At 35.8% G+C, this 12,058-nt stretch overlaps 1 protein-coding gene across 2 annotated transcripts; it reads right to left on the reverse strand.

Annotated features, from left to right (window-relative positions):
- Positions 1 to 728: 728 nt before the first annotated feature.
- LOC132109559 (SAM and SH3 domain-containing protein 3-like) lies at positions 729 to 7,998 on the reverse strand. Of its 2 annotated transcripts, none has more exons than XM_059515738.1 (8): positions 7,761 to 7,998; positions 5,958 to 6,050; positions 3,467 to 3,598; positions 2,702 to 2,846; positions 2,471 to 2,622; positions 1,474 to 1,686; positions 1,239 to 1,383; positions 729 to 1,127 (listed from the first exon to the last, which is right to left on the reverse strand). In XM_059515738.1, the coding sequence occupies exons 1-8, from the start codon at positions 7,821 to 7,823 to the stop codon at positions 931 to 933; spliced, it is 1,140 nt and encodes a 379-aa protein (XP_059371721.1). In that variant the 5' UTR covers positions 7,824 to 7,998; the 3' UTR covers positions 729 to 930. The 2 variants fall into 2 exon arrangements, with proteins under 2 accessions (XP_059371721.1, XP_059371720.1); XM_059515737.1 differs by having other exon boundaries at positions 3,467 to 3,601; positions 7,761 to 7,997.
- Between the last annotated feature and the right edge of the window lie 4,060 nt (positions 7,999 to 12,058).

Below are 12,058 nucleotides of genomic sequence, written 5' to 3' on the forward strand. Positions count from 1 at the left end.
ACATTATACGGCATCACGAATTGAGTTCTGTTCACTTTGCTTGGTAATAACACTGTGATCGTGTATATCCTCATACTCTTCACTTTCTACTTATGAATTTGTGTGTATATGTGTTCATTAAATTATATGGTATTATTACAATCTCTTTGTGGTGTAGTTTCAAAATTTTCTTTTTCTTAAAAAAACACAAACAAAACTAGCGAAATAAACAGTGAAAGTACAGACATCAGTATAAATGACAAACAGAAGGCTAAAACGGAATACTATCAAAACAACAATGGCTTTGAAAACATATGACAAAAATTACTATAAACAGGAACCAAAACAGAAGCAAAAGAACAAAACTGAACAATGTGCTTTTCCTCTTTCATGTCTGACAAAAAGAAAAAAAAAAACATTTTGGAGGGCACCAGTTGTTTTACCCTGTACATTCATTTCGGCAGAAACCGTCGAACAGTAGTAAATAAAATGCTACTTCATAGCTAAACGTATGATGATTTTGAAACTTCTCAGATATTAGAGAATCACAGTTAGGTCATACACATCACATTTACCAGAAAAAGATGTCTTAAATATTTAACCTAAGCTGAGTAAAATCAATATTTGGTGTTTCGGCATTCTTCTTATTTTAAGCCGTAGGTTTAATCCATGGAATATCACTTCATGCACATGCTGTCTGTTTTTCAAAAACCTTCACCTTTGTTTCAGTTTCTGAAAAATGATCTCAGCGAGAATAAAGGATGGTACTTTCAAGATCTCTATACCATCTTTTAAGAAGACCTATTGGCTTCCATATGGGCTGTGCATATTAACGTTTTCTTTTTCATGAATTTAATCCAGCACGTGGATGTAACATCCTTTCTGTCAGAGAGGATGAGAGAGTTTCAAAGAAGCAGGATCAAAAGAACATTCTGGTGGCTTCACTCGGTTTTAGCTCTCAGGACTCTCCTCTACCTTCATCTCCTCCAGTTGTTCCTGAATTGCATTGAGCTTTGTTTCTGTGTCCGGATCAGTCTCCGGCTCCGGGGGCTCTTCGCGTCCGTTTGCCAGGTTCTCTGTGCTTTCGTAACAACCCGAGTCCCGTGGCATTTCAGTCTTTTGCTCCTCTGCATCAGATTCGTCCTCCGCTGGAGAGCAGAAAGGATGTTAGCACATCAAACAGACTGCAAATTAGAAATATGTAATGAAACAAATACGGAAAAAAAAGGCTAGACTCAATGGCTCTTTAGTGGACTTACAGTCATGAAGCAATTCTGCTGCTTTCAGTATCTTCGCACGTTGCTCAGGGTCTGTAATGTTCAGTTCGTTCAGGTGGGACTCCTTCAGACCTCTGAAATCCTCCAAACTCTGGAAGCCGTGCATGGACAGGACAGATTCCAGCTCCTGGACACACAATGAAATCAGTCAGAGCAGATCCTATTGTACTGTGATGTAATGGCCCAAGTGTTAAAGAGAAAGTAACTTGGGACTTACAGTTAGGCCCATTCTCTCCAGAACTTCCTCCAAGGTTTGTGGTTTGGGCTTGTTCTTGCGTCCTTGACTCCGGCATCGCTTCCTCTTTGGTGGTGTTTCCTGATCTGGTAGTATTGTGACGTAGATGAATTTAAAAGAGCCCACTTTGTTGTTGAGTTTACCAGTCCAGGTGCCTACTGGTGGCTTCTCAATAATCTGGATGATGTCTCCTTTCTGTGTGTTTTCAAAAATGTCAGTGCACAACATACAATACATATGCTGCACACTCATTTTTTTTAAGGATTTGTTGCATCCAAAATTCTGTCATTCTTTACTTGCATTACTGTCTTTCGTGAAACATAGAAAAAATACATTCTGAATAATATACTGGTTGTTATTATTTCATGATTGGGAATTAAAAAAATCACACAGATTTTATGGACCACTTTTTGGTACTTTCACAGGGCTTTTGCTGCTTGAATGCTTCAGGTCAAATGTCTTTGTAATTGTATGGAAAAGAGCAGCAGTACAATTCCTCACATTTTATTTCAAAAGCACATTTTATACCAGGGTTATTATAGTTTAAAAATGGCTACTTAATATGAAAATAAATGTTAACTGAAATAAAATACAATTATTTCAGGCAGCTGCCAAGGAAACATTTCTCATTTACATTTAGCTTAACTCTGAAGTACTGAAATAACTATATGAAAATGTCTATATATAGAAAACGAAATAACTAAAACGTAAACTAAAATATAAATAAAAATGGAATATACTGTATGAAAATAAAAACAAATATTTATAAAAACTATAAAAGTGTATCGATTGTTTACCATTTTCATCCACAATAATAATTTGAACTTCTTTACATAAAAAGGATTTGAAAAATACCATAAATAACAATGAATAGAATATAAATTGGTTAAAAATGTATTTAACGTATTTAAACAAATAAGAAAAGAGAAGAATACATAAATAGACCAATCGAAAAAACAGCACTTTTTAAAAGGCTGACCTGTAGTTTGAGGGATTCCATGTCATACGGGCTGGGGGTGAAGTCAGTGTGGACGAGGGCTCTGCCGCAGAAGGGCCCTGTGTAGTTGCTGTCCTCCAGTCTCATGCTGTCTCTTTGGCTGAAGCCACTGTCCAGACTCTGCCTGTCAGCACCTGCACATCAGGAAAAAAAAATCAATCAGCCTCATGATCTTGCTTCAGCTTCATATCGTGCTGAGCTGAGCTGGCTTACATCCAGAGAGCTGGCGCGTGAGAGGGCTGTGCATTGTGTCCTCTGAGCTGTTGGAGCACACAGATATTCTGTTCCCGGCAGTGAGATCTGGCGTCCAGTCAATTGGAGACATTGGAGACATAGAGCCGTCCTCCCCACTCTCGTTCTGAAATCAACAAATTTAATATAAATAATAGTTCATTTTAATTCATATCCTTATGAATGTCTTTGTGACCTAACATTAAGCTACTGAAAATAGTGCTGACTGTATAAAATGTTCTAATATCATCCACATGGGGGAGACAAATTCAATATGTTACATTAAGTGCTTGCTTTTCTTAAACAGGCTACTAGTATGTTAGCTTGCTTAGAAAAAAGAAAGAAAAATCAGAAAAATTTAATCTGTTACATTAAGTGATTTTTTTGATGGTACGTTAGTTTATAATAAAATATACCAAACTGCTAAAATAAGATAATAAACATTTATAGAAATATTTATGGGACCGAGATATTTTAACAGGATTTTTAAATGTAACACTCTACAATAGGGTTGAATTAATTTATATTAATCAGTGCATTAGGTATCAGTAACTAATACTTTTACAGCATTTACTGATATAGTTTAATGCTAATTTATAAATGCAATTAAATTACATATCATTTATAAAATTGGATGTGGAAATTCTCAAACATCTGAAATGATAAAAACAATATTTTCTTTAGCAATTAACATTAACCAAGGTTAATAAGTGTTTATTGTTATTATTATTATACTTTTCAACTCACCCCCTCCTCCGCAAGGGCTTTCTGTACCATCTTGGAAGTTTTACGGGTCATTGTGCGAGTTATGACATTTCTCCATTTCTTTCCCAGTTTCCCGTTACTTTTCCCTGAATCCTCCGGTGGTGCAGCCTCCAGCTGCTGAAAGAAATTTCACAAAAAATGATGCTGTTTTTACTGAGCACTTACTCTTCCTCTTGTTTAAAAAGGTCTACAGGCAATGAATAACTGTTTCTATACTGCTGGCCCTCATAGACATGTTGTTCTGTCCTAGCTCCATCATTAAAGACACTGAGACAGACTTCTGTTAGAACGTATTGCCTTGATTTAACCTCAAGTAACCTTTGTGTTTTTAATGACTGATTGCAGAACTCTTTGATGTGTTTTTCATAACCCATCTGTTATGTGCCATGTTCTGTTCAGAGGTTTGCCCTGGCCGAGCAGAATCAACGTGTATTTGTTTGTGACATAACCTCATTATGAGCAGTGTGTTTTAAAACTATGGGCCCCTGTTCTCAGGAGGATTTCCAGTTAAGTCTGTGACAGCGGTTTTTCTGTTTCTACCCACAGTGTGACTCCTCCTCTCTGAGCTCTGAGAGAAATGTAACAGCCTCTTCCTTTTAGGACAAACATGTGCTGTTATCAAAGACACAGACAAAAGTACCTGTCGACATCAAGGGGATTTTACATCTGACTGTTACATTACCTTTGTGTTTATACCTCAGCACTTCACTTAAACTCCTGCACAGAAACCTATCCCATACCATTAAACAATTTCGATACTGAACAGGAGACTGTTTTAACAGACAAAAAATGTATTAATATTTATTAAATTATTAATTAATTAGAAATATATTTTAATCAATTTATTTGTTTATTAAAACAATGTCTTATTTGAAAAATATATACACATAAAATGTTACAAATGTTTTAAAAGAAGTCTCTTATCCTCACCAAGGCAATGCAATTAGTTATTCAAAAACAGAGTAAAATTGTAGTATTGTACTATATTATTACAATTTAAAATAACTGTTTTTTATTTGAATATATATTTAAATATATTAAATATAATTTTCAGGAGCCATTACTACAGTCTTCAGTCGTCATTTTAATATGCTGGTCAAAGAAACATTTGTAAAAATTATTATCAATATTGTTTTGTATTTTATTTTTATTATTATCAAAATATATTATCAATATAGCTGTGCTGCTTAATATTTTTGTGGGAAAAAAATTGATGCATTGTTTTCAGGATTCTATAAAGTTTCCAGAACAGCATTTATTTGAAATAAATTTTGCAACATTATGTCTTTACTGTCACTTTAGATAATTTTTATGTCCTTGCCCAAAGTATTAAAATATATAAAATGTATCTTGTTGACCCCAAAACTTTTGAATGCAGTGTATATAAATATAAATTAACAGATAACTCTGTTTTTAAAAAAGTTCATAAATCATATATATTTTAACTTTTTTTTTTTTTTAATACTGCATTCCAATTAATATCAATCAAACTGCAGTTGGGTTGTTTTTATTAATTAATTAAACACAATAAAAAACAATAAAAACATAACAATAAAAAAGAATGATTTATGAAAATGTATAGTTTTAAAGTTATCTGTTTTTGCAAATAAATATAAATATAAGTATAAAATGCATCACAGTTGCTCTGCATAAAGAAGCACAATTGTCTACTTCTCTGAAAAGCAGACAGAAGGCTAAAGCAGGCTCTCTGCTTGGATGGCTCATGAAAGGATGACATCCTGTCTAGATATTTTTAAAACAGTGTGGCTTTCAAATGAAACAGTTATTAAGCATCATACTAGCAGTTTGGGTTAAGGTTAACTGTGACTCTGAAGTTGTTTTATTACACAACTTCACATTATCCAATATTTTGATAATCATGAGACAGTAGTACGTAGGCGCTTGAGAATGGAAAGCTCATCTCTATAGTCAAAGGGATAGTTCACCAAAACTGAGCATTGTGTCATGACTTAAGGCCCGTTCACACCAAGAACGATAACTATAAAGATAACTATAAAGATAACGATATTAGCGTCCACACCAGCGAACGATATTGTCTGTGTATTCTAAGCGGACGTGCGTCGAGCTCATTACAGCAGGATTGATTCTGATTGGTTGGCAATGTTTTTATCGTTCATCAGAAAAAAAATCGTTCTGAAACTGATTCCAACGATATCGTTTCTCTTTGCCTTTATCGTTATAGTTGTGGTGTGGACTCCGCTATTCTTTAATATTGAGAACGATTTTTAGAACTATATCTTTATCGTTATCTTTATAGTTATCGTGCTTGGTGTGAACGGGCCTTTACTCACCCTCAAGTTGTTCCAAACATTCCTAAAGAAGATATTTGGAAGAATGGTATCTTTTGACTTCCATAGTATTTTTACCATGCACTGGCAGTCAACTGTCAACTGTTTGGAACCTGTTGGGAGGTGGACAAATGACAATTTCTTTGACAAACCACTGCACTTACTGTTTCATCCAGTGTAGGCTCAGAGCTCACTACGGGTGACGACGGCTTCGGCTTCATGAAGTCTTTGAAGCTGCTGGACCTTTGCAGAGTCAGCTGTGAACACAGAGCAGGTTCTCATCACAGACTAATTAAAGTCACCATACAGTACATCATTCAGATTAAAAGATTGATGATAACACTTGCTTTAACTCATGTGTGTTTTGTAGGGTGGAAAAACCATTGAACTGTTCACAAAAAATTAGCTTTCAGTTTTCACAGACAGGAAAATGTGTTTGGTGACCCTATGTCAATGTAACTTCTCAATGTAGTTGTTTACAACAATGTGTCAGTCAAATCTTTCTATTACAAAGGGACAAAGACTCATCCTAATTAAGGGCCATTGGACTAAACATAAATTAGAATTACATTTAACAGATATATAAAAATTCACTTTTATTCTGTTATGGTATAGTGGGCCAAATCAAAGGTCATAATGAGCTAACTTTGGCCTGGTTTGTGCACCGCTGATTTATTTGATAAAATAATATCATTTTACATGATGCTCATTTATATTATGAAAACAGATGCATTTAAATTTTTACATTGACACTGTATTGCAAAGTGTGGCTTGAACCAGAGTAGTTTCATTCAAGGCTAAGAAACTTTTTTTTAATTAATGATCGTCATTCAGTTTGGGTTTTGTGGGCTGCTGTACATATTTGCTCTAATTTGATGTTTTTCTTTTATCAAAACCTTTCACTGTGCCACTTTACTTTAGCACAGGAAGTGGGTAATGTCACAGTCAACATGCAGCCAATCCCTGCAGAGCTATGCACTATCTAGACAACACACGACAAACTGCAATCTGCTAAAACAACTAATTGCAGAGAGATTGTTAAGCTGGTAAATACTGGTAAAATGACCTCCTGTCAAACTATCAGTGCACAAACCTTCCCTATAAATTTCCCCCAACACAGTGACAACACTCTGCATCATCATGAGATGTTGAAATATATTTTTGACAGATCTCGACAGAAATGATTACTCATAATCTAAAGCATGGCCAAAGAGGAAGCTGCAACATTTGAGATGATGTGGAAGTATTTTCATTTACACCATGGTTATCCATGTCAAAACTATGCTACATCCTCCGCTCTGGATATGGATATGAGAAAGGCATTGGTTAAGACATTAATAAAAGACATCAAAATAACTGTAATGCACATCAGCAAGATTTTCAGATCTCGCTTTGCTAAGGTTCCATGCATTTACAAACCACCTGCAGTTTCACAGAGGAGAAATATCGAAACTGTTGGTTGTTCCACGCAAGATGTGAATCAAATGGAAAATAAGAGTAATGCTGTAGAAGCAGTTAACCACTGATTGAGAAGTGAAGCGGGCTGTGAAGACCTACGTAAATGTCACTTTGAATTGAGGAGCTGCGTTTGGATGCTTTGCTCTGATGAAGTATGAACTGTTTCAGGATATGTGGTATGGTCTGCTGTCTCTACAGGAACTGCTGCACAGCCATGCATTTTACCCAGAACAATCATAGAGTTTCAGTTCTAACAGGTCTGAAGTCAAACAGGACAATTTACAATAGGACTACTGTTCATGTAGATCAAAAAATCCTCTCCAAGTACTGTTGATTGAACAGTTAGCAAATAAACCACATGTGTTCTGGCACAATGAATTTGTTTAATATACCTTCTGCTTTCTAAACCACATATTATGTGTCCCTTGAAGGAAAATTTCATTATTTCTAGTCTTGCTTTAATTGGCCAAAACTGGGCCGAACATGCAGATTAATACACAAACTCCTACCTTCTTCTTTTGCACCTGGGTCTGCTCCTTTTCAGATGCGTTGGATGGTTTCCGTCGTAGCATCTTGATCAGTAGTGGGTGGGCAAATTTCTCCTGAGGACCACGACTATAGCTGTGGCAGTGTGTCTCTGGGCTGTGAACTAACTGTCGGTCTCACTGCCACGGTGCCGCTCACAGAGAGACAAAAGCCAACAGAGGAGGAAGAGGCAGAAGAAAAGTTCTTCTCTGATCGCTGGAGTGGAGAACTAAACGGAGGAAGTCACATGACTAGACAGGAACTTATTTTTTTTGAGAGGTGGTTTTGGTTGAAATGGTTCATATCATAAAAAAATAAACAAACCAGATACAAAAAGATGAAATAAGACAACAACATAATTACCATTTATTTATATATTCAGTGAAACAGAACATTCTCAGCCTGAAACTTTGTAACGGAGCTCAGATTTGAGCATTAGGAATTATTATTATTATTATTATTATTTATTTATTGAGATAAACAGTGAATTGAGTCTCTGACTATAAATATTTAGAATATTTGATTAAATATTCTTACATTTGTAAATCATGTAACTTATATATATATATATATATATATATAAACATTTTATATTAATTTAAATATTTTTATTTTAGTTTTTTAGTAAAATTATTTTTTATTAAAATTAATAAAATTATATTTATAAATATATATATATATATATATATATATATATATATATATATATATATATATAAATATATATACACACACACACACACATTACAATATCATTTTGTTTTAGTAAATTATATAAATAAATAATTAATTACTTATATATATATATATATATATATATCATATATTATTATTATAACATTAGCGATTATGATGCGTCTGGCAACTAATATGTTAAAGTAAAAAAAGTGTCCTAAAAGCAAAGACTGACGTCTTTGTGTGTAAGTTTGCAGCCAGCTGGGAGAGACAATAGAGGAAGTTTCTGTGTGTGTGTGTGAGTTGCCAGAGTTATTTTTGTTTGTTTTTTAAACACCACGTGGTAAGATGTCAGACAAAAACGAGCCTGTCATGAGTATGAAACATCTGAGCCAAAGAGGCTGGTGTTTATAGCACATTTCAGCTGCCAGTAACATGTAGTGCATGACTTTAGATAAGAACAATATTTTCTGTTGTACAAGCACAGTGACAACTTTAATGAGGTCATTGTTTTTAAAACCTGCAGTTCCTCTTTATGTACGGTCACGCCATCCAGAGCCTCGGCTAGCAAAGAAACAAATGACAAATATACAGTATCGTACCCATCAGTCCTGTTTTTGTGAAGATAAGGAACAATACTGAAAGTTGTTTTGAGCTGGAGGAGCCAAACAAAGAAGCGCAGAGAGAGAGAATGAGTGAGTGAGCGGATGTTTGAGAAACCGCACTCACACCTTATTGCGGTTCTGACAGAACTGTTGCCAAGCAACAGCACCTCTGCAGGCATGAGACCTTCATATGCAGCAGTGCTATTGACAGCAGCTTGCTTAAGGCCTGTGACAATAAAAGGGGAACCTTAAAACTGCTTCTCAGAACGCTGTTAAGATGTGCGTCTGCTCTGATATCTGTGTGAGAGATAGGACTCGCTTTCATGCTGTCACCATGTCAGTTACAGTGCCCTAAATCATGCCCAGCTATAAAATCAACACACCCATGTATAACAAACAACGGCATGTTATGACACATTGTGCCAATATGTTAGACAAGAGTGCTCACCAGTCATTTTTACAAGGAACAAAAAATGGGATCCGTGGATAGCTTGATTTAAGTTTTTAAATGACTGCTGACGGTATTTAAATAAAATGATTATAATTTTCATGTTAATGGAGATAAATGTGAATTTGTGGCAATGATAAAAGATGAAGCAATGACAATGATATATGGCTTTGGCTTAATAGAGAAGTACCAACACGAGAATAAAAGGTTATAGTAATGTTAGAAACATTAAAAATCTTCTAGCTGAATATAAGTTTGACGGCTGCACGATGATTTACGTCAAGTATTAAAGCTCTAGCTTTGCTATAAATCAGTTCGGAGTTCGGAGTCCATATGTCCATGTCACATCAAAGCTACAATGAGCCAGTCTCATTACTGAACATTATTGTTACCTCCGCATAAAATCTTACAATAAAAAATATTTTAAACTTTTTTTTAATATTGAGCAGGTAATGTCAGGGGCATCGCTAAAGCCTATTTACTGGGTCACGAGCACCAGTGAAATATTACTGTGCCCCAGAAAATATTACTAATAAATCCTTTTAATGTGAGGGATTAATGTATATTGTCCTAATAATAATTTTCTCTGGTAATATTTAAGCAATAATGTCATATGCTTTTTCCATCCGCTGCTTACAATAAGAAATAGTGATGCCAGATACTGTATGCAAATGAATCGCTCTTACGATCTAATTGATCAAACAAATTTGTAAAAAGGTATAAAATGAATCGTGATTTGTTTGATTTATTCAGACAGTTCACTCAAGCACTGGCTCATTTGCAGAGGTTTGGCACACCGTAATAGTGATGGTTTTAAAGTCAGTTATTTCTATCTTTTGCTGTAGCAAGTCAGTAGGAAATATCAGTTTATATTTCCAAACACTCTTTTTGCTATTATTTGTATTAATCCAGTGATTTTTGTTTGCATAAGGAGTCGGACAGCAGCCAGTGCTGTACATAGAGATCTGATCTCACCATCATCCAGTCTGTCTAGAATAACATGAAGAAACAGAACAAACTGAGACTGAGTCAATCAAAAAGAATTGTGGCAACGTCTCCAAGATGCTTCAAGAAACCTACCTGCAGAGCTTCCTGAAAAACTATGCACCTAGTGCAAAAGCTGCTTTAAAAAAGGATGCTCACACCTTGATTTAATTTAGTTAATAGAAGTTAATTCATAAAGAAAATATATTAAAGACATAATTTTTGGCAGCATCCTCATTTTACATGATTTTTACACAAGTGCCTAAAACTTTTAAGAGTACTGTAGCTTTTGCAGGTACAGTAGGTTTCTTGAAGCATCTTGGAGACATTGCCACAGTTCTTCTGGATTGACTCAGTCTCAGTTTGTTCTGTTTCTTTATGTTATTCCAGACAGACTGGATGATGGTGAGATAGGGTGACCACCCGTCCCGCGTAGCGCGTGCGCGCACAACGTTTGAAGCCCAATTCATGCGTCCCACAAATTGAGACTGTGTCACGCATAATCAATGCTTGCTCAAAAAAAGTTGGTCGCTCATCTATATCTGGAATCACCAACCCGTCGATCGCGGTCGACAAGTCGATCTTGGAAGCATTTTAAGTCGATCGCGAAGATTTTTCAAAATCTGAGAAAAAAAGGTGCGAGCCTCCGGTGCGAGTTGGGAGGTGCGAGCCTCCGCCGACTGCGCGCGCACCTCCTGAAACAGTCGACACATTTATACTTGACGCAACTGTTTTAGACTGAAAACCAGACCATACAACTGATTTAGACGCGGGTGCCGGTGTGATGAGATGTACTAATATCCGTCTGCTCAGACATGATTGTTTTAGGCCTGTAATTGATTGATTATTGAGGTAATAGGGATGGCACGGTTCGCTGGGAAAAAAAAAACAAACCGTTCGGTTCACCACACACGTTTCGACACGCGCTTCAACTTAAATCTGACAAAGCATCTGTAATATCATCTGTAATATGGCTTGCTATAAATGGCACGTAAAAAACAGGGTTCAGCTAATAAATGTTTCTGTTGATGCATGCGAATTCTGGCTTCCCGGACATTACAAAAACATGAGAGAAAAAAAAACCCTGGACAAATCATTCACTCTTGTTCAACGCGAATGCTGTATATGAGCAGTAATTCATTCCGTCATCATTACTTGTCATCATCTGGGTGCTGATATCTGTGTTTAAACTAAACTCATTTAAGCTTTGTCAGTTTAAACATTTAAGAGCCAGAGGAAGCGAGTTCGCGCGCGCAGTGAGAAGATTTGTGCATGCGCTCAGCGCGCAAACCCGCGCCTCGGCACGCGCGCAAATACAAGCTCTCTCTTAAGTATTGTGTTTAAATCGACAAATTCTCACAAAAATCATGTCAAAATGCCTGTTTTGGTAAGTATCCTACAGCAGACATAGCCGGCTGAACGTAGGCCACTGTATCAGTGCATTATCTTAAAGTGACAGTCTTTATATTAATCGAATAGCAACAACAAAGAAATCACTCACTGCTCCTGATTAAAAAGATTTTGTAACTTTAATAAAGAACAATCTTTAATTTATACAGTCAAATATGCG

This window comes from Carassius carassius, chromosome 29 (assembly GCF_963082965.1).
Source record: "Carassius carassius chromosome 29, fCarCar2.1, whole genome shotgun sequence".
Classification (NCBI taxonomy): domain Eukaryota; kingdom Metazoa; phylum Chordata; class Actinopteri; order Cypriniformes; family Cyprinidae; genus Carassius; species Carassius carassius.

What these genes read in the sequence shown, in the direction of transcription:
- LOC132109559 (XM_059515737.1), bottom strand. Translation starts at nt 7,823, where the DNA reads ATGCTACGACGGAAACCATCCAACGCATCTGAAAAGGAGCAGACCCAG. An exon ending in AGCCTACACTGGATGAAACA is followed by an intron (nt 3,602 to 5,957) that starts GTAAGTGCAGTG and finishes AATTTCTTTCAG; the next exon opens with CAGCTGGAGGCTGCACCACC. An exon ending in CACGCGCCAGCTCTCTGGAT is followed by an intron (nt 2,623 to 2,701) that starts GTAAGCCAGCTC and finishes CCTGATGTGCAG; the next exon opens with GTGCTGACAGGCAGAGTCTG.